General features: G+C 48.3%; 1 protein-coding gene across 6 annotated transcripts in view; it reads right to left on the bottom strand.

Moving 5' to 3' along the window:
* The window catches only part of SMOC1 (SPARC related modular calcium binding 1), a 144,334-nt gene that overhangs the window by 86,682 nt on the left and 34,930 nt on the right, over nt 1–22,722 (bottom strand). The window contains exon 1 of one of the 6 annotated variants that reach the window (XM_070593474.1): nt 19,318–19,443. The exons of 4 other annotated variants lie outside the window; for them this stretch is intronic. In XM_070593474.1, the coding sequence (XP_070449575.1) occupies nt 19,318–19,326 (9 nt within the window). In that variant the 5' untranslated portion in view covers nt 19,327–19,443. Of the gene's footprint in view, nt 1–19,317; nt 19,444–22,722 lie in introns of those variants that run through there. One more of the 6 variants, XM_070593473.1, reaches the window with a different exon arrangement.

Below are 22,722 nucleotides of genomic sequence, written 5' to 3'. Positions count from 1 at the left end.
AGCTCACACCACCTGGAGAAGTCATGATCAGACACTCCTGGTCCCTCCTACAATGGGCCAGTTGTGCCAGGAGAGCCCCTACCCTGCATGCTTCCTGCACCCCTCAACACACAACAACCCACAGCATCCTGGTGGCGGGGAGGCCCAACAGCCCCCTTCAGGCCTCAGCCCCTTACCCTGAAAGCAGCCTCTCATCTTGGCTGAGTCTCCTTTCTCATCTTGCTGAAGGGCCCCTGTAACTCTTATAAGCCAGAAACTTGAGATTATCGGTGCTGCTGCCGCTAAGTTTTCTGACCTTGGGAGGTTTTGTCCACTCACATATTTTGCAGGGAGTTCTCCAGCTTTGACCACTGACTACTCCCCTTATCAACACAAAGGGGCCCAAAACAGCCTCACCACAGCCCACCCAAGAAAAAAGACTTCCACACAAAGCCTAAACATAGCGAGAAGAAGAGGCAGGAGTATTCCACCCTCACAGCCCCCGGGAATTATTTCACGGCTCCATCATAACCAAATGGAGAAACTGGTATACTTTCAATGTCATGGGATTATCACGCAAGAAAATGTCATTTTAATGCCCATTTCATTTCGGCAAGATACTATGGCATATATATATATATAGGTTCATTTTCATATCCACTTACACAGTGGAGCAAGTTATATCGACAAGGGAGATAAGAGAGGAAGAAACGCTTTATCCAGAGCACTTGAGGAAATCCACTCCCTTACAGCACTAAGCCCCAGGGATGAAAGCTGAGCAAGTACAGACTAAAACAAACAGAAGAGGAAATCCCAGTCTTGCTATGTCAACGAATTATGCTGGGGTTGTGTGTGCTTAAACTGTGTGTTTCCTTTTATTGCTAGTTCCACTGTCATGTTGAGATCCTACTGCAGTGGTTCTGAGCTCCAGATCACTAAACACACAAGCATATACATACATGCAAATGCATGCATGCATGTGCATGCACACGTGCACACACACGATGTCTTTACAGTCACAGACAAAAAAGAAGAAGAAATAGTTTGGCCCATGTGGGACTGCCATGTGCCATGTAAAACCTGGTGCTGTCAGACCGTCTTGGGCTGAAAATCCCCGCTGTGTCGGTCAGACAAGGATTAATTACTGCTGTCCAGAGCCCGGGCTCATGTCTTACTCCACACAAGTGTGAGGCTGTTCTGGGCAGGAGAGAAATCCTGTTGATCCAAACTGGGCCAAGGAAAAGTAAATAGAACCATGTCAAATTCTACAGGCAGGAATGGAAGATTCGTGGAAAACCCAAGGAAGCCCACTGCCGAGGGAGAGAAAGAATGGTTCTTCCCTTTTCCAACCCTTGTAGCTCCTGGGTACAGAGGCAGTCTTTCTTTGAAGGAGAAAGCTTGTATTTGACTTTTGAGGACCTTTTTCTTTTAGTACCTTCAATTCAGATTCCCTCAAACGCTGAATTAGGCGACCTGAGTGAGAGGATATTTACCTCTGCACTTAGCAGCTGCCATCTGGTAGGCAATCCTGTGGAGACGGGACAGCGGAGGGGGCTGAATCTGCCCAGGGGGGCTGCGGGGCACACCAAGAAGCCTGCACACTCCCAAGGAATGGGACTTCTGGGGCTTTCTGACAGGAGTCTTTGTCCGCAAAGACTTGCGACTAAAGACTTTTCATCCAGGCTCCAAAGCGGTTCTCAAGACTTTCTATTAGCCAAGGAAATGCTCACAATATAAAGTTAAATAAAATCAGGGGCCAGCCCGGTGGCGCAGTGGGTGAGTTCACACGTTCCGCTTCTCGGCGGCCCGGGGTTCACCAGTTTGGATCCCGGGTGTGGACATGGCACCACTTGGCAAGCCATGCTGTGGTAGGCGTCCCACATATAAAGTAGAGGAAGATGGGCACGGATATTATAATGCTCAGGGCCAGGCTTCCTCAGCAAGAAAGAGAAGGACTGGCAGTAGTTAGCTCAGGGCTAATCTTCCAAAAAAAAAATCAAAGCATAATATCAAACGTGTGTGGGTAGATGGATAGACCAGATAGATGTGCATATATATATATACAAATATATATACACATATAATACACACACGCACACATATCTACACATGTATGTATTCATCTTCCTCCCACTCCAAAGAGAGAGAGAAGACAAAAGATAGAAAGAAATACACCAAAATGTTAACAGTGGCTATAGATGACTTTGTTTTTTCCTTTGCGCTTTTATTTTCCAAGTTTCCTACAACATACATGTTTTAAAGAGGATGAGGGTGAGGCACACACAAAACTCCAAAGAGATGGACCCAGACCTGCCTCTTAAGCAAAGCTCTACCCCAAACTCTGGTGTCCCCCTTAGGGACATCAGAGCCTAAGAGCCAACAGCCCACACAAGGCAGGACTGGAAGAAGCTTGCCCTGGCTTGAAGTGGGAGAGGGAGAGTGTCTTCCTCTTAGCTTCTTTGTCTCCCAGAGTCTGATCAGGGTTCGTGTTCTTCTGCATCCCATGCACAGCTCTCATAAAGTAGGCACAGAACAACCCAGCATCCTTTCCATGCAGTGCCTTCTGATCCCTCACAGCATCTATCCAGGCAACAGCCTTGTCACATCATCTCCCTCTTCAATTGGAATGGCACAACCAGGCAGTCTCCAGCCTTCTCTGCGGAAGGAAGTCTGAATCTCACCAGTCGGGATGAACTCTAATCTTCTTGTCCAAAGCAGTGTTGTGACAGGTTTGCCAGCAGCGTTCAGCAACCTTTCAAAGGCACACACGTACCCTGCGTCAGTCATCAGACTACAGGGCAATGACGGGTGGTGAGTATGTTGTCACGTGGGGGCATGGGGACGAGTGAAAATCACATGGCTAAAAAGAAGGCCTTGGAGGACAAGCAGCTGTAGCTTCAGGCATGGGAGGGAAACAGAGGGCTGTCTCTCATCATTCCTGGAAGATGCTTTTAGAACAAAGATTACATTTCCTTCTTCACAAAGTAAGTCAAAACCTGCAAGGTAGTTTTGTATCCTGGCTCCACAACTTGCCACAGTCATTCACTGGATAAATATTTATTAACCCCTCTATGGGCAAAGCATGGGGCTGGGCATGGTGCACACAGTGGGGACACAGTGACAAAGTCCCCACCCTCACGGGCTACGCTGAGCCTCTACAGTCCTGCTGTTCATATGTCACATACACATGATGTCCTTCTAAGCCCTTGGTACCACCAAGCCACAGAGCCGAGGCACAGACTTCGGAGTAGGGGTGAGCCAAAGCAGAGCAAGCTACCACACGTAGCGAGCTCCTTGGGGAAGGGTCTTCTTGGCCTGAATCACAACATAGAAGACAATGCTATTCCTGAGCTGACCCACAAAAACAGATTGACTCTAAGCAGAACCCAGAAAACTCACTGGCAGAGGGGCTAACAAGGCCCCCAGACCAACACCCCATGTTGCTCAAGCTAATCAGAGCAGTCAGGCTATGTCAAGATCCAGGGCTGACCACTCCTAGCCTGGCCTCAAGAGGATAGGGCTAAGAGTAACGTGCTCAGCATCTGGTCCTGTATAAGAATCTATTCCTTCTAGGGACAACAGAAAAAGATAATTTCCAAATTGCCCCTTTTTACCCCAAAAACCTATATCCTTCTAAGTCCTGATGCACATTAAAGCATTTCCAAAGAAAATGCTTAAAGTAGAAGCTTCTTAGCCTTAAATAGATTCTCCAGGCCAAATCTAAATCTGTTGGGGTATCAGCATCCACCAGAAAATTGCCTGAAAAAACTATACTTTAGTGCAGAAGTTTCAGAGTACATTTGTGTAGCCTAGACTATAAAACACCAAAAATTGCACAATTAAAATCTTAAAGTCCTCTAAGAGACATTTGGCAGGGAAGAGGCCAGAGCAGAAACAAACTGGGGGGTTCTCTTCTACTGTAGGACTTCTGTGTGCCTGGCACAGCGCTAGGCATCTTACATAAATTATTTAATCAATCCTGACAACTACTCAAGTAGTAATATTTTGCATCCCACTTTATAGATGAGAAAACTGGGGCTCAGAGCAGTTAAGAAATTGCTCAAGGTCACACAGTGAGAATCCCAACCCAGACCTGTGACTCCACCACAGCCAACAAGGACCAAAATACTGTGTGAGGACCCACAAGAGTTTCCTGACCTCGCCTTGGACTACACAAAGGCTCGGCAATTTAAAAAATTCAGTCTGATGTAGTTATGTCCTCGCACAAGTGAGTAAAGAAAATGCAGATTTCTAATACCCAACCACCACATTCTTACCTCCTCTTGCCTGCCCTCTGAAAAAAAGATGAGATGGGAGGGCAGTGGGGAAAAGCAGGCCTAAGCAAAGACTCAGGACCCTTCACAGGCCACAGCACTTGGTGCCCAGCAGCCATTTTCCCAGGACCCAACACTTTCCGCCCCTGTGGTCCAGCTCCGCCCCATTCTCCCACCTCCCCTGGCTGGATTGGGGTGGCTCTGTCTCTCCCTTGGGGAGCTGTTCTCTAACATGCTAAGGTGAAAACATCAGAGACGAAATTCAGAGTCAGTGCCATTCTATTTCCAATGAGGGGGAAAGAGGCTGTCCTCATTTATGAGTTGGGGGAAGGATGGATACCAGACCAACTCAATACCCCAATGTCGGCCAGTTGTGACATTTTTAACAGAAACCAGATCTGAGCCTTTCACAGGACGCAGGAAAGGAAGTGCTGTTTGGGAAGGTGTTTTGTACCAGGCAGAAAACACAGGTGTTAAAAGCATAGGCTTTGAGTCAACAGACCTGGGATCCAGTCCCTGGCCTGTGGACCTCAGTCGAGATATGTCTATGAGTCTTGGTTTCCTCATCTGTTAAGACAAGGGAATATAGCAGTTCTACTATCAAAGGTTGATCTGAGCATAAAAGAGTAGGTTGGCACATTAAAGTTGCTTGATAAATCTTAGATATTGCTATATTATTAGTTCTGTCATCCAGTAAATCAGGGGTTTTCAAACTGCATTCCGTAGTTCCACACATTCTCACTGAAGATCCTAGGGATTGGTTTGCAAACAAAGTTAAACTTTAGCTATTTTGTGAAATAGCCAATTTTCCTTGTATTTTACGTTTGCATGAGTGTATTTCTTTCTAATCTCATTTTACAGTGATTTACAACCCACAGCAGCAGCATCAAGAGCGATGGCAAAAAAAAGCGGAAAATATTTAAGCTCTAAAAATTTATAAATTAAAAAATACTGCAACTGTTACTGACCATAGTCCGAAATGTCTCTTATTTGTGTTATGGAGATGGCAACAATGAATTTTTTTTAAATGGGAGAATAATGTTATTACAACCCCATGATTGCCATCTGAATCTCACAATAAGCAAATACGATGACCCCGAACACTTTATTCCAGACCTCATTCTTTCCAATAAGTGTCACTGGCTTGAAGTAGAAGTGTAAAATAAAAACGTTATCTTAAAGATTCATTTTGCAACAAATCTGTACCTTTTTTTGCCTGTGTTGTTCTACAGATGAAACTCAGAGAACCATATCAATTTTAAGGTTTTGCTTTGCACATCATAACATGTGTGTTGCCCTATTCATGCTAAAAAATACGATTTAATGTGAGACTTCGGTGTCTTCAAGAAGTCTGAAAACTGCTGCCCTAGGTTAGTCTAGCCTTGTACATTTTATCTTAGAATTGCTCAGAACTCCTCGCGGAGTGACAGGTGACAGTAGGAGAACTGGGTCCCCATCCCCCCAGTATTTCAGCCCTGACAGAGCACCTTTGCTCCCACCTGCCCTCCCATCACAGCTCCTGTGGTCCCCAGGAGAGAGCTGGCACTGCCCTGTCAGCATCTCTCCATCTTCCGGCACCAGGGTTCCCAAAGCACAAAGGCTGGTCCCCAGGCCCACACCGCTGCCCTCGAATGAACAGAGCAGAGGGCCGCTGAATGTACGTAATCTGGCCATTGAGCCGGGAGAAGGTGGCGGTACCTGTATGAACAATGCTACATCTGAAGCCCAACCAGGCACCAAGAGGTCCCTGTGGCTCTCACTGCCCTTGTCCTCCTGACTCCGTTGTGACTTTGTTTCTCATTTCTGCCACTCCTTTCTCTCAGTGCCCCCACCCCACCGCAGGGAGAAAGAAGGAGGCATGGGGGCTGAGGACGGCGTCAGGGCAGTCCGGGAGTGCTCTCCATGGAAGCACCCAAAACAGCAGAAGGTCATCCCTGTGCCTGAGGTGAATTCCAGCTTCGCAGGCATGCATCCTACTGCAATATCCATCCATCTTTACCAGAAAACCACTGTCCCCGCTCCTCCCCAAATGGGCCCTTCAGGAAGCTATGGCTGTTCAGGAGCTGAGCCCGCAGTTCCACACATCTCTGGCAAAGCAAAGCTCCCCCCAGTCCCTGGATGGCCAACTTGTGCTTGGGGGAAACATAGGGATCGTGGTGACCAAGGGTGTCTCCACTCCTTTGAGCACGCCAGCACTGTGAGCCAGCTGATGGCCAGCTCAGGTTTCAGGTAACAGGATGGCAAAGCCACTCTTCAGTCGGGAACTCCCAGAACAAGTGAATGGCTCCATGGCCTTGGCCCTAACAAGGCTGGCACCTCCTTCTGCACGCCTCCTGCTTCCCTTCTCTTCCCACCCTTTGAATCCACTTCCCTAGTGACCCGACTACAGCCTGGTAACAGGAGGGAAAGTGGAGAAAGCCCTGCGCCAAAGACAAGATCCGAAGTAGAAAGGCAGATTCCAGCTGAAAATGAGGAGTCTGTGTAAAACTGGAGGCTGCCACTTCTGCCTTTCCTCCTCCACCCTGCTCTGCCTGAAACTTGACGGCCGCCACCACCACCACCACACATCCTGACGGCATTTTCTCAGGAGGACTTTCTTTTATTTTTCATAGATGTTACAAGACCCAATACTGCTACAACCTTCTTCAGCCGTTCTTTCTAAACATCTAACTGCTCTCTAGAAGTTCTTCCTTAAGTCTAGTCTAAATCCCTCATGCTGTCATTTAAACCTATTTCCTGTTGATCAACTCAACAATTATTTCTTGAGTACCCATGAGAGGCCCGACCCAGGGCTACTCCGGGCTACACAAGAACACCATCCGGCTCCTTCCTTCCAGAAGTCAGTGCTCTGGTTGAGGAGAAAAGATTGACAAACAAGAAGGAGCCACACACTATCTGCCTCATCGCCTAATTGTCAAAGCAGTGATAGGAAGCAGGATCGTGGGATCTTGGAGAAGGAGGAGTTGAAGCAACTGAGAGTGCACAGAGGGTGTGGCCGTGGCTGCTCCTGGAAGGGTAGATACGATCTGAGGAAGGGAGAGTGCCTTGCGCAAAATGGCCATGCATGTGCAGAGCACAGACAGACCAATCTGGCTGCAGCAGAATATCGGTGTAAAGATGGGGTGAGGTCCCCCAGCCCTTCGGGCCAGAAGGAACCCTTGGAGGCTTGAGTAGGAAAGTCACTTCATAAAATTGGTGTTTTCAGCTGGTTATTCTGGCCGCAGTGGGTAGAAGAGACTGAGAGGGAAAGAGAATAAATGTGAAATGGATGGTTAAGAGGCACTGGCTGAAATCCAGACATGAGGTGTTGACAGGGGCCTGGGCTACCACTGGCAGTGGGGATGGAAAGAAAGAATCAATATGGGAGATGGTTTAGAGGAAGATTCTGGAAATGGCTGTCACCATCTTCTGGCTCCAGCCTACTCCAGTAAATGGGATGTAATTAGGTCACCTCCTGCTTTCCCTGCTCCAGGCCAAGGGCTGCTTCAGGCACTGGGGGATGAGCGCCCTTGTCAGGGAGAAGCTCCAGAAGTGCTCTCTCGCCAACCCAGGCTCCTCCCGCAACAGTGTCTCCAGGTCATCCTTGAGGGGGAGCTTGCCAAAGGCCCAACCCAGGAGGCCAGCAACTCCGGCTCCCTGACCCATTCTCTAGTGTCCGGGGGGGTCCTCCTCAGCCCTCCAGCCCAGGACCTGGCTGCTGGTGCCTACCCAGGAGAAGCATTTGGAAGTGGCTGGGTGGTGCCACTCCGCACCCTGTCAGCTGCCAAAGGGGAAAAGTCGTCGTCCCCAAAGCCAGTCTGATTCTGGTGATTTACACTCACGTCCCACAGAATAGGACTTGGCATCCCCTGACCCTCGCCCAAGCAGACATCCATCTACCCTCAGAAATGTCTTTGGCACAAGGCAAGTGCCACACGGACCTCCTGAGTGAGGTGGCCCAGCAGCTGACTTACGGGACCAACCGTGCAGCCACCCAGTGACCTGGCTGGAGATGCGCAGAGATGGGAAGGGCACTGTCAGGGTGTCAGTTGCCAGGGAATGAGGGGAGGGAGGAGGCAGAGGGTGGAACGGAGCCAGGAATGTCCCAGAAGCAAGGCAGCAGAGGCATGTGTGGACGTGCAGCCAGTCTCTGAGGGGGACTTGAGGGTCGGGCTGCTCTTTCAGGGATTGTGACACCCCTGGCTGGCACCCCACCTCTTTCGGGGAGAATCACTGTGAGTGTGGAGCTGAGCGGGTCCTTGTCGAGTGTGGCACCAGACCCTACTTTAATGTCCAGAAAAGAGACTGTCTTCAGCTTGGCCCAGACACCACAAAGAGGTTTCCCTATGAGAAGGCTTCTCTCCTCCTTCGCCAGCCCGACACCCCAGGGCGTTCCTCCTTCCACGTCCACACCAAGAAATGAGCCCCATGGAGTCTGGCCAAACTCCCAGTTACTACTAAGCAGTCCCACCTGGGCTTAATCCAGACCCAAGAAGCTCTTTATTGACTTGTACTTTTCCCCTGGGGATCACGTTCCTCTCTCTCCTTCCCTCTCTGGGGGCTCAGATTCCTAAAAAAGCCTCCAAGATTCAGTATCTTGCATCCCAGGCTTAACTCTCAAAGGGCTTCCAGAACATCTCTCTAAAACTCACCCCAACATCCTGGAAGGCATTCAGTTTCTCAGGCATTTCTGTGGCTAATGTAGTGCAATGTTTAAGAGTATAGCCTTTAGAATCAGACAGACTGGGATTTCAAATCCCAGCTTCAGCACTTCCCTGCTGTGTGACCTTAGGACAGTCACTTAACCTCTCTGAGCCTCAGCTTTTTCATCTGTAAAATAAGAATAATGCCCATCCCATGGATTTGTCATGAGGACTAGTGAAATGATGCATAAAGCATTAGCACAATGTCTGGCACACTGTTAACACTCCATAAATGGTAGGTACATTTATTAGGACCAGCTCTCAGACTAAAATTGGATGAGGGAGGCAGAGGGAGTAGGGAGTGGAAGCAAAAGACTTCAGCACATGAGATATCTCCAGCTGGCTCCTTCTTCTTCCTCCTCTAACAGGTCCTCCTCTAACGTAGAGCCTCCAGGGACCTTGGATGTGGCAGATGCTGGCCTCAAGAAAGTCTGTTCCTGTGCAACTTGTGAGCTTGCAACTTGTGAGCCTCCCGTCCCTCGAACAGACCTTCCCAAGAGATCCGGGCCCTCCAGAGAGCTGCCACTCGAGCGCAGAAACTTCCAGATGGTCACTTCCTCTCCAGAAGAGCATCTGTCCTTGTCAAATATCCCAGCACGCACACCATCTCTCGCTTGGGGGTTTGCGGTATGTTTTCCTGACCCACCCTTGGTGAGTTTATGATAAAGGTGGAAAATAAGAACAAACAGAAGCCTAGGAAGCATATATATCCATGCCTTAACTATTTGAGCCCTGAAGATATGCAATATTAGTAACTCTATCCAGATAGGCACGTTAATTGGGCAAAATGGATTAATCTAGATTGTCTCCCAAATTTTTACATGAGGCAGGTTCTTGTTTCACCTGCACGCTGAAATAAAGGTCCCAGGCAGCAGGAGAAGGACCCACCAAAGAGAGCCTCCAAAGTGGGGCACAGAGGAAACCCAAGGCACACAGCCACACCACAGGCACCAAGGCTCAGAGGATCCAGGGCCGCAGCCGTGCTGGAGTTTGCAAATCCAACGACAAAGCTGTCTGGGCTGGCTGGACCCTCACCCTGGCTGGCTCTGGCCTCAAACACACTGAGCCTGCATAAACGAAGAGGGGATTACGTTGACCCAGGCTAGGAGGAGTCTGCAAGTTTGCTTTCTGAAAAAGTTGCAATTTGCCAAGAAAAACCATCTCTGATACAGACAAGGAAAATCTTGAAACAAATCAAAGCTGCACATGGCAGGTCACAGCTAGGGAAGCCCGCCAGCTTCCTGGAGGAGGAGGCCATCGTCGTGAGGTCAGCCCACCCTCCTGCTTCCCAGCCTGGGTGTCAGCCGCAAACATTCACAGATAGACACATCCTCCTCAGGCCTGGCCCTGGGCAAGTCCCTTCTCCAAGCTGGGTCCCAGGGCTGAAGCCTCCTGGATTTATACAAAGCATCCCTTCTCTTTGGCAGGAATCCCACTGCCTCAAGCACAGCAGCCCTCCTGGCCCTCTTTGCCCAATTCCTGGTCGCCTTCTCTTCCCCACACTGACCCTGCCTTCTGTTTATTCCCCTCCTAGTTCCCTCAAGGGCTCCCTCTTAGCTTCACACTACAGGACAGAGGGGAACTCTGCTCCATTACCCCTGGCCGAGGTGGCTTGGAAGCCCTGCTGGGTGAGCAGTCCTGCCAAGTACTTGGTTCAGACGTGAGCAGGAAAGGAGGACCAGGCCCTTCCAGGCTCCCTCCAGAAAACCAGAGCAGTGGCGGGAGAAGCAGCCTTGCCCCAAGCCATCCTACACTCCTCTGAGGTTTTCTGATGTGGGTAAGAGGTTTCTTCTCCCCGCTTCACTGAGCCCAGTTCCCTGCCCTGCCAGCCCCCTTACACGCTCAAGCAAAGGACTCTCAGTCCTTCCTGTCTGGCGTTTTGTGGGCCCCCACGCACACACGGCAAATGCTCAGCTGTCGATGACCTCCAAACCCGAGGTCTAGACCTCCTGAAGCCTCCTGGGCTGGGTAATACAGAAACAACCGGAAGCTGGTCAGCACTTTACAAAGCACGTTCTGCATAGGTTATTGCAACTGGTCGCGTGAAATAAAGGCATGGGTTCAATCACTAGCCGATGTGCTGTTTAACTGATCTGTGTCTAAGTGCTCACACCTGGAAAATGGGCACGATAATAGAACCACCACATACGGATGTCATAAGCAAAGTGACGTGCCAGTGAAGACATGCAAAGAAGGTAGAATCAGGTCTGGCATAATGGCTCTCAGTAAATGTTAGCCATTGTTGTTGTCGTCATCATAACCACAGTCAGGTTCTCACAGCAAGGGCAGAGCTTAACTGAGGTTCAGAAAGGTCAAACAACTTCCTCAAGGTCACCATGTAAAGAAGTGCCAAAACACAGCTTCCAGTGAAGTCCTCTTACTCTGACATATTTTCCACCATTCAACATGCAAGAATGGTGATTTGGTGCCCACGTACCATTCTGCTCAAGGAGCCACATGGTGAGCAAGACAAGCGTGGCCGCTGCCTGAGCCCCAGTGAGGAGCAGGAAGTGTGACGAGAGGAAGCTGGCTCAGGAGCAATTTGACAGGACTGGTGCGAGGTGTTGGCGGCGGGACAGAAGTAGTTTCGGCTGCCTCTGAAGAGACAGCTGATCCTCTGCAGAGCCTCTGGGACCGGGCGCCACAAGAGGAAGATATGACAAGAGAAGGAATCCACATCTCTCCGGCATCCGCTGTGTGGCCCCTCCAGCCCTCTTTTTTCCACTTTCCCTTCCCCACACTCTCCAAGCTGTCAGGACAGCAGCCCGTCCTGCCCCATGGCCTGACCCGAACGATGGCTCGGTCCTCCCTGGACCCCTGGCACAGAATCAAACACTAAAATCCAGCCTAGTTATTGGTCCTGGTACTGAGACTTCTCCTTCCAAAGCTTCTCCTCAGAACACAATTCAGAGGCCCGAATGGCTTAACTTCGTTACCGCCCTAAGGCTCTCCCATGAGGGAAATCCCACTTCTTGTTCTTCAAACCAAATTGGCATCGGAAGAACGCAGTTCATTTGTTCATTGCGTTGTTCCATGCACATGCCACTTCCGGACTTTGTCAGGCTGTGGGTAATACCAAGTCAGGACATGGAAAACAACTGAAAAGGCTGTGACATTAACCAGCTCCACAGGCCTCAGTGCCAGAGGGTTCCTGAGATGAGCCCCTCCTGGGGAGCTGAGCAAGTCCCCCAGGAGGTATGTCTTCAGTTGGGAAGAACCAGGACACCACGTCCGTGTGTGCACGGATTTTTCCAGATTCGTCTGCCTTTCCTGGTGGTCTGATGTATAAGCAGGAAACTGGGTTTCATTTCCTGCTCTGCTTATTTTGATAAGAAGAAAATTGGATGAAGAACAACTTCTAACCTACAATGAACTTTCTGGATAGAGCTGCCTGACCTGAAATGGGCTCCTGAAGATTCCAGAGAGCCAGCAGCCCTCCTGTCTCTTTGTTCACTTGTCCCAGTGTTGAGTCATTCAGTCAACAAATACTTGAGCCTACTGTGTGCCCAGCACTGTTGTTAGTGCTGGGGATACACCAACGAGCAAGATATACAAGCTCCCTGCTCTCATGGGCTTTCCTTTTACGGGGCTGGGACAGACATACACAACAAATGGACAAAGCATTTCAGACAGTAATTTATGTTCTGAAGAAAATAAAATAGGGTGATGGCACAGCAAGTGACTGAATCACGTGGTCAAGGAAAGACTGGAGCAGGTAGTGACATTTGAACACAGACTTGAATGTCAAGAGTGCACTGCCCACACAAAATCCAGGGAAGATCATGGCTCCTCCCCTCAGCTGCCTCCCACCTTCCCACATCCTACCTGATGCAGGACGTAGGAGAAGATGGGGCGGGGCAGAGGGGGCAGAAGTCAGATGACACAGGACTCAACATAGGCCATGGTGAGGAGTTCACATTTCATCCTAAGTGCCCTGAGAACGCATTGAAGGGTTTCACACAAGGGGATGACATGAGTTGATACAGATTTTTTTTTTAAATCACCCCTAATAAGAAAACAAAACAACCGATTAAAAAATGGACCAAAGACCTTAAGAGACATATCAAAGATACACAGATGGCAAATAAGGACATGAAAAGATGCTCCACATCATATGTCATCAGGGAAATGTAAATTAAAACAACAATGAGATACCACTACACATCTATTAGAATGGCCAAAACTCAGAACACTGATAACACCAAATGCTGGCAAGGGTATAGAGCAACATAACTCTCATTCATTGCTGGTGGGAATGCAAAATGGGACAGCCACTTTAGAAGATGGTTTGGCCGTTTCTTACAAAATTAGACATACTCTTACCACACAATCTGGCAACTGCACTCCTTGGTATTTACCCAAATGAGATGAAAACTTACATCCACACAAAAACCTGCACACAAATGTTTATAGCATCTGTATTCATAATTGCCAAAATTTTGAAGCAACCAAGATGTCCTTCAGTAGATGAATGGACAAATAAGGTATATACATCCGGACAACAGAATATTATCCAGCTTGAGAAAGAAACGAGCTATCAAGTCGTGAAAAGACATGGAGGAACCTTAAATACATATTACTAAGTGAAAGAAGCCAACCTGAGAAGGCTACATACTGTGTGATTCCAACTATATGAAATTCTTGAAAAGGCAAAACTATGGAGACAGCAAAAAGATGAGTGGTTGCCAGTGGAGAGAGGGGGACAGGGAGACACAGACAGAGCACAGAGGATACTTAGGGCAGTAAAAATCCTCCATATGATACCATAATGATGGATACATGTCATTACACATTGGTCCAAACCCACAGAATGTATACCACCAAGAGCGAGCCCTTAGATAAACTATGGACTTCAGGTGATAATGATGGGTCAACGAGGTTCATCGATTGTAACAATGCACCACTCTGGGGGGGATGTTGATAGTGGGGAGGCTGTGCACGTGTGGGGGCAGAAGCTATATGGGAAATCGCTCCACCTTCCTTTTAATTTTGCTGAAAACCTAAAACTGCTCTGAAAAGGAAAGTATTTTTTAAAAAGATTTACCCCAGGGGCTGGCCCCGTGGCCGAGTGGTTAAGTTCGCGCGCTCCGCTGCAGGTGGCCCAGTGTTTCGTTAGTTCGAATCCTGGGCGCGGACATGGCACTGCTCATCAAACCACGCTGAGGCGGCGTCCCACATGCCACAACTAGAAGAACCCACAACGAAGAATACACAACTATGTACTGGGGGGCTTTGGGGAAGAAAAAGGAAAAAATAAAATCTTTAAAAAAAAAAAGATTTACCCCAGCTGCTGTGTGAAGAAGGATAAGAAAAGAAGCAGAGAGATCAATATTGAGGTTACTGAGGCTATCCAGGCCCAAGAGACGGGGGTAGCAGTTCGGAGTAGGATGGCATTAAGTGAAGAGAGAGAAGTCAATGGAGACAGGACAGAGTTCAGAGGTGGACTCAAGGGAATTTGCTGATGGACCAGATGTGGGTGGCTGAGGGGAAAAAAGGGATCAAGAATGATCTCTAGATTTCTGGCTTAAGCAAATGGTGAGTGGTGGTGCCTACTGAGATAGGAAAGTCTGGGGAGAGCTAAGCTTGTGAGGGAAGAGCAATTTGAGGCTTGCTAAGTTATGGAGGCTTCTTGGACATCACAGGCAGCTGCTGTTGGTACCCCACCCAGGTCCTCATCTCATGCTGGTGCATCCACCCACCAATTGCTGACAGTACTGCAGATCTTCTCTACAGAAGTGTCTTGATGAACGCAGCCACCCATCAGGGGACACCAGGGAGGTTACGTGCCCCACCCCTCCCCACCCACCCAGTAGATCAGGCTAAGCCTGGACATTACCTGGCACCACATCCTTTTCCTCTTCAGCTTCACTGAAGTATGATTGACAAATAAAAGTATGATTGACATCAAGTGTATAACACGTTTTGATATATATACACACATTGTGAAAGGATTACTGCAATCAAACTGATTAACATATCCATCACCTCACACAGTTACCTTTTTTCTGCACAGTAAGAACACTTAAGATCTACTCTCTTAGAAACTTTCAAGTATACAGGTGTACCTTGTTTTACTGTGCTTCAGAGACGTTGCATTTTTCACAAATTGAAGGTTTGTGGCAACCCTGCATTGGGCAGGTCTATCGGCACCATTTTTCCAGCAGCATTTGCTCACTTCTGTCTCTGTGTCACATTTTGGTAATTCTCTCAATATTTCAAACTTTTTCATTATTATTATATTTGTTATGCGGATCTGTGATCAGTGATCTTTGATGTTACTGTTGTAACTGGAGGCGCCACAAACTGTGCCCACATATGACGGCGCGAACTTAATCAATAAATGTGTGTGTTCTGACTGCTCCACTGACCAGCCAGTCCCCCATCTCCCTCTCCTCAGGCCTCCCTGTTCCCTGAGACACAAAAATACTGGAATTAGGCCAATTAATAACCCTCCAATGGCCTCTAAGTGTTCAGGTGAAAGGAAGAGTCGCACATCTCTCACTTTAAATCCAGAGCTAGAAATGATTAAACTCAGTGAGGAAGGCATGTTGAAAGCTGAGACAGGCCAAAAGCACGCCTCCTGCACCAAACAGTTAGCCAAGTTGTGAATGCAAAGGAAAAGTTCTTGAAGGAAATTAAAAATGCTACTCCAGTGAACACACGAATGATGAGAAAGTGAAACAGCCTTATTGCTGACGTGGAGAAAGTCTTAGCGGTCTGGATAGAAGATCAAACCAGCCACAACATTCCCTTAAGCCAAAGCCTAATCCACAGCAAGGCCCTCCCTCTCTTCAGTTCTGTGAAGGCTGAGAGAGGTGAGGACGCTGCAGAAGAAAAGTTTGAAGCCAGCAGAGGTTGGCTCATGAGGTTTAAGGAAAGAAGCTGTATCCATGACATAAAAGTGCAGGTGAAGCAGCAGATGCTGGTGTGGAAGCTGCAGCAAGTTCTCCAGAAGATTGAGCTAAGATCATTAAGGAGGATGGCTACACTAAACAACAGGTTTTCAGAGTAGCTTTGTATTGGAAGAAGATGCCATCTAGGACTTTTATAGCTAGAGAGGAGAAGGCAATGCCTGGCTTCAAAGCTTCCGAGGACAGGCTGACTCTCTTTTTTAGGGGATAATGCAGCTGATGACTTTAAGTTGAAGCCAATGCTCATTTACCATTCCAAAAATCCTAGGGCCCTTAAGAATTATGCTGAATCTACTCTGCCTGTGCTCTGTAACAAAGAGCACAACAAAGCCTGGATGACAGCACATCTGTTTACAGCATGGTTTACTGAATATCTTAGGCCTATTGTTGAGAAGTACTGCTCAGGAAAAGATTCCTTTCAAAATATTACTGCTCATTGACAATGCGCCTGGTCACCTAAGAGCTCTGTTGGAGACGTACAATGAGATTAATGTTGTTTTCTTGCCTGCTCACACAACATCCACTCTGCAGCCCACGGATCAAGGAGTAATTTTGACTTTTAAGTCTTATTATTTAAGAAATACATTTCATAAGGCTATAGCTGCCATAAACTGTGATTCCTCTGATGGATCTGGCAAAGCAAATTGAAAACCTTCTAGAAAGGATTCACCATTATAGATGCCGTTATGAACATTTGTGGGACAGGCCCTGTGGCATAGTGGTCAAGTTTGGCATGCTCTGCTTCGGCAGCCAGGGGTCACAGGTTTGGATCCCAGGTGCAGACCTACACCACTTGTCAGCCATGCTGTGGCAGCGACCCACATACAAAATAGAGGAGGACTGGCACAGATGTTAGCTCAGGGACAATCTTCCTCAAGCAAAAAAAGAGGAAGATTGGCAACAGATGTTAGCTCAGAGTGACTCTTCCTCAGCAAAAAAAAAACAAAAAACATTTGTGATTCACAGGAAGAGGTATAAATATCAACATTAACAGGAGTTTGGAAGGTCAATTCCAACCCTCATGGATGACTCAGGAGTTCAAGACTTCAGTGGAAGAAGTAACTGCAGATGTGGTAGAAATAGCAAGAGAACTAGAATTAGAAGTGGAGGCATCAAAGGAGATAGAGAAGAAAAATCCAGTGAGATCAAAGGTGAGCCAGTAAGTCTCTCACTCCTTCTGGTCCACACCAAGTCACCCCAGGCACTTCCACCATTCCAACCCCTATCTGTGCCTGGGTTCCAGAACCAGTGAGAGGAAACTCATGTTTACATGGAAATGGCTTTGCTACATGAGCCACGCGGTGAGCTGGTGGGAACAGTGCACGGTACATACGGCACAGACCCTGCCCCAGGAGCTCACCTAGGAGAGGAGAGAGGCAACAGGCAAACGAGGTTCAGTGCGGCAACTGATGGAATGCAGAAAGTCACAGGTCAAGTTCTGCTGGTTTTCAGTTATTTCATCTGCTCACTCCCCTCCCCTCCTCTGCCTATAAGTACCCTCTCCCAATCACACCAAAAATAGAGTGAGGGCTCTATCTCCCTGAGCTGGTACAATGTCAAGCAGGCTTCTCGAACTTAAAGGCACATATGAATCACCTGGGGACCTTATTAACGTGCAGATTCTCATCCAGTAGGTCTGGGATGCTGCATGTCTAGCAAGCCTGTAGATGATGACAATGATGCTGGCCAGCAGACCACACTTTGAGCGTCAAGGGTGTAAAGAACTCATTACACCCAACAGCAATAGTCAAGGACAACAGCAGGAGGTCAACCTGAGCCATGACTTTCTTCTTGTAGCAGGAGGGATCCAGCTAACCCTGGGCCACGTTCCAGCATTTCAAGCAGAAGCACACATTGTGCCTGAGCATATAGTGATGCACAGAAATGGTATAGCCTGAAGCACGATGGGAAGAGTAAAAGAAGCAGGTAACAACATCCACCCCTGTTTGTTGAGCTCACTGACTTTATACCAGGCACTATGCAAAGGACGTGAAGTACGTGTTGCAGTCCACACAGCTGGCGGTATTTGCACTTATATCTCACCAAGGAGAAAGCTCCGAAGTTATGTCACTAGCCCAGGATGACACAGCCAATACCCAGTTAGCCCCACTCTAAAGCCAGGGCTCTGCATCATGACAACTGAGCTGCCTCTTCAAAGAGCTAATAGAGTTTGAAGCCCAGTGGCTCTGAGCTGGGGCACTCCCTGATTCTGCAACAGATCCCTGGGGCTGGAGACGGAAGGGGTCGGGGCAGACAGGAGCAGTGTGCCCAGGTAGGGTATCCCCTGAGCACAGCCAGTCAAATTCACCCAGAGCACTTCAGGGGTCCTGGGGTAAAGAAGAGGCATCTTGTCTTGGCCACCCCCCCACCTGGATGCCTAGCCTGCTGTTTCTGGTTGCCACCGCAAAACACTGGAGGCTTCAAGACCCTCTGAACCATTTGATAAAAGGAAAGAAACATGTGAGAAGCACCAGTTCCTTCTCCAGCTGGACCATGCAGTGAGACCACCCAAGTTAGGGCCCCAGCTCAGCCCCCGGGAATGCTCTTTGGGTGGAAACAGAAAACTACTAAGATTCTCCTGAGGTTTATGTCAGCCATCTCCCTCCCCAGAATTCGAAGCCCTGCAGATATGGGATTTCAGTCACCTCCCTTGCAGAACAGTCCAGAGAGGAGGGGGGCATTGTCACCAGGCTGGGAGCCCCTGAGGACAGAGGACAGTGCCTGTTCACCTCTGAGGCCTCAGGACTCAAAGCCCAGGAACTCGGTATGTGACACATCAGGGGTGTGCAATAAATGTTTGCTGAATGAATTGATGTCTCCTTCTGTTCTGCCGGGAAACTTGGCCTGGAACAGAGAAGAATTCATCACTCTAAGTTTTGCAGTGAGTAAGTAGAAATGAAAAACAGTGCAGGCTGTGAGCCTCCTCTCCTGACAGCCTGCCCTGGGAAGGTCCGGGCATACTGCGTGAGAAATGAAGGTCTGGTCAGTCCGGCCAGTCCTTCTCTCCACTAGCCTACAAGATCTTGCTCACGAAATGACCAAGGTAGAAGTCTGCAGAGCTGGAGGCTGTAGAGTCAGGCTTGCTCCCCTCCTGGTCCCTGGCCTCCCCAGGCTGCGACTCAGACGGCGGGCAGAGCTCAGAAGGCATCTGGCCAGCCCTGTGGCAGGAAGTTGGTGTGAGAGAGGGTAGTTCATGGCCTGTCTCCAGGCAACCAAGTGTGGGCCCCCACCCTCAGGCCACTGAGGGTCTCATAGGAGCCGGAATATGTCAAACACTCTAAGAAACCCAGTGCTAAGGAGCACAGAGCAGGGCTCCCCATCTGAACGGTGATTGTGAACTGCCTTAAAGAATGGGTAGAATTTCAGCTGGCCGCCTCCAGGCGCAGAGCCTGTCCCTGTGCTGTGCCCACTGCCTAGAGCGCCTCCCTCCCCTCTTCACTGAGCGAGGCCTTCTCGTCCCCCAAACCTCACCTGGAGCATCGCATCCTCAGGGAAGCCCCCTCTGCCCCTCTGTCCTTCTAGACGGGATCAAAGCCCCAAAGTCAAGCACCTCTCCTCTGCAGCTCTCACCACACTGAAGCTGTATTTTTTTCTGTGATTATTTGATCGCCTCCCCCCTAGACGTAAACTCCATGACTGCAGCTGTGTCTGTTTGGCTCCCATCATCATATCCTCGTCTCGGGCTGTGTCTGGCACAGAGCAGAAGCTCAGTACAAATGTGCAGGATGGATGTTAGAAGAGGGTTGGGAGGAAGAGTAATGGCTTTTGTGGTGGAGCAAATACATCATTTGAATACGCAGGAAGCTGTTGCGATGTAGGAACATAAGAATTATAACTCTGGGCGGGCACGGTGGCACAGCGGTTAAGTGCGCACGTTCCGTTTCAGCGGCCTGGGGTTCGCTGGTTCGGATCCCGGGTGTGGACATGGCACTGCTTGGCAAGCCATGCTGTGGTAGGCGTCCCACATATAAAGTAGAGGAAGATGGGCACGGATGTTAGCTCAGGGCCAGCCTTCCTCAGCAAAAAGAGGAGGATTGGCAGCAGTTAGCTCAGGGCTAATCTTTCTCAAAAAAAAAAAAGAATTACAATTCTAAGTCCCAGTTCTGGCAACAGCCCTTTCCAATAATAACGTTGATAGTATGCCTGCTCCCAGTGAGGCCCCCATGGCTCATCCGCACCTGCCTAATTTGCAGATCCATAAAACCTACAGCCAGGTGGGTGGCAAGGACAGAGCCAGCGTGTGCACTAATCATATCTAGGATCAGCACATTATGGTTCCTTCATTCGTGAGGAGTCAATCACAGCAAAGCCTTCGAGAGATTAATGAGGGAAAGAGTTTCCCAGGACAGAATGTAAGGGCTCTGGGGCTTTCACAGTCCACTGGCCCTGGTCCCCTCTGAGGGGCGCACTCTGTCCTTCTGCCTGCAGATCCAGTCCCCCCTAGAGGCTCTGGGCCTTGCTCTGTTGAGATCCCTTAGCTGAATCCAATCCAGGTCAACGGCCTCGGCAGCCACCAGGAAGGGAGAGCCCACCCACACCTCCCAGGAGATGAGGGATACAGCAGGTGCCCACCCTGGCATTAGGGTAGGACATGTGTCTCTTTTCCCTAAGGTAGGATGTGCGTCTCCTAGGGGAGCGTGTGCGTGTGTGTGTGTGTGTGTTTGTGTGTGTATAGTGTTTGTCTTAATGGGATGATTTAGTCCAGATGGTTATGTTACTTCTATATTGGAAAATCCTTCTTCAAATTTATGTTGAATAATTATATAATAAAAACACTTTTTTTGTTGTTTTTTTTGAAAAATCTACCCCTGGCAGGTTTCCACTGATTTCGTCAAAGTCAGGAGAGTGACCGAAGTGGGAATCCCTGCAGGTCGTAGGCCCATGGTATCCCCACTGCAGCTCCCACAACAGTGGGAGCACAAGGTCTGAAGTCACGGTCAGACCCTGAGCCGCAGCTTCACATCCACCAGCCAAGTGATCTTGGGCTCAGGTCAAGTTTAATACCCCAGTTGCCTCTGCATGTCCGTGAAATGTAAATAATCACAGGTATGTTATGATATGGCATTTGCCTGGCACCTTCTAGGTCTGGGTAAACATCAGCAGTAATAACTACTATGGTTAAAATAATTATTATCATTTTTTAAAGGACAGAAGGCAGAAGGTTCAAGGTATGCATGGGAAGTAGAGTAACTTCTCTCTTAGCTGGAACACAAGCTGGACGACGGAGACACCGGGCTAGAGGGATAGAGTCCAAATCGGAGCAAGGCGCTGGGAGCCTGGGGGTCCCTCTTCACCCTCATGGGGAACACCTTCCCAGCATCCTCTCTGTCCCAGAGTAGGAGAGTGTTGCTTAGTCCAGCTCTTCCCACGGGCCTGACCTGGCTGTACAAGGCAGCAACAGGATTTCCCAGTAGGAAACCAGCCCTATGAGAAAGAAGATTCTACCCCCTTCTACAAAAAAGAACCCTCAGTCAGCACTTCTCCACCCCTCCCCAAGAGAGTGTGCCCCCAGAGGCAGCAGTGAAGAAAACATATAGCTTAAACCCCAGAGAAGCAGGAATTGGAGAAACCACCATCACCGGCCCCTTGATTATCCACACTGAGAGAAAGAGGATGTGTCCTTATCTCGGCATCATTTGCCTGGGGTGTGTTTATGTCCTGAGAACTACCTGAAATACCTCAAAATGTTACAAGTCAGAAGGGAAAGAGCAGCTTTGTTCTCGGCTCAATATCCTGTGGTCTTTGCCTGCTGGGCAGCTATGAAAAGTGTCACCTCTCAGAATAATAAGTAATAATAATAGGAAACTTTTTTTATTGCTTGGCATTGTTCTAGATGTTTAACATGCTAATTCATTTAACCTTCAAAACAGTCCTGTGAGATGGGTACTTTTTACAGATTTTAAAGATGAAGAAACTGAGGCACAGGGAAGTTCTGTTACCTGGCCAAGGTCACCAGCTGGTAAGTGATGGAGCCAGGAATGGACTCCAGCCAGTCTGACCCTAGGGTTCATGGTCAAAACCACATCATACAGACAGGAAAGGAAGTGAGGCAAGGTTTTGTTTTTTAAAGAGGACACTGCAAGTTGCTTCCCCTTCTGACTTCAGCTGTGTTCATTCAACATCTAACATTCATTAATTGAGCGTCTTCTGTGTGCTTAGAAGCTGGCTTTAGAATCATCTCTAATGGCCCTTTGGAAAAGACACTCAGTTCACTGGCCTAATTGCACATCGCTCAGTAGATTTTGTTCCTACGGAAATCCAAAAAGCAACGTTAGCCACTTTTAAAAAGAAGGCTAAGAAAGAGAATGTCAGAACAGTTTAACTGTTTTTAACACCATTTTTTAAATGAACAACTCATGTGTTACAGTCCAAATTTTAACACACTGAAGATTGTTAACACATTGTCTTGTGCTCCCAAGGTTTCTGCACAACCCTCAGTAACAAAATTTCTCCTGGGCCATATCCGTGTGTTTATTTAAATGTTTTCTACATATGTCATTCGTTGATTACGAAGCTGTAGCTCTATGTGTTTGTTTTGTTTTTTTCTAAATTCAGGCTGCACATGTCTGTTCATGTGAAATTCTAGAAGCAAGTAAAGTTCACTACAACAGCACATGTGCACTGCGGTCAAATGCTCAGGCACATATGCTCAGCAAGCATTCTCATCAAAGTGTTTTGGTCAATTGCTTAAGAACCCATGAATGCGTAACTTATCATATCATAATAACAGCCCATGATTGACAGTTTGAGACCTTATTATAGATCTGAGTACTTCCCTGATTTGTGTGTGTGTGTGATAACAAATGAACAATTGTTAAATACTGTTAGTGACTCAACTTGGAAATAAAAATATCTTACTCACCTTCCTTCAAAATT

This window comes from Equus przewalskii, chromosome 25 (genome assembly GCF_037783145.1).
Source record: "Equus przewalskii isolate Varuska chromosome 25, EquPr2, whole genome shotgun sequence".
Lineage (NCBI taxonomy): Eukaryota > Metazoa > Chordata > Mammalia > Perissodactyla > Equidae > Equus > Equus przewalskii.
Note: the sequence above shows the minus strand (reverse complement) of the source record. Positions and strands in the feature narration are given on the sequence as shown.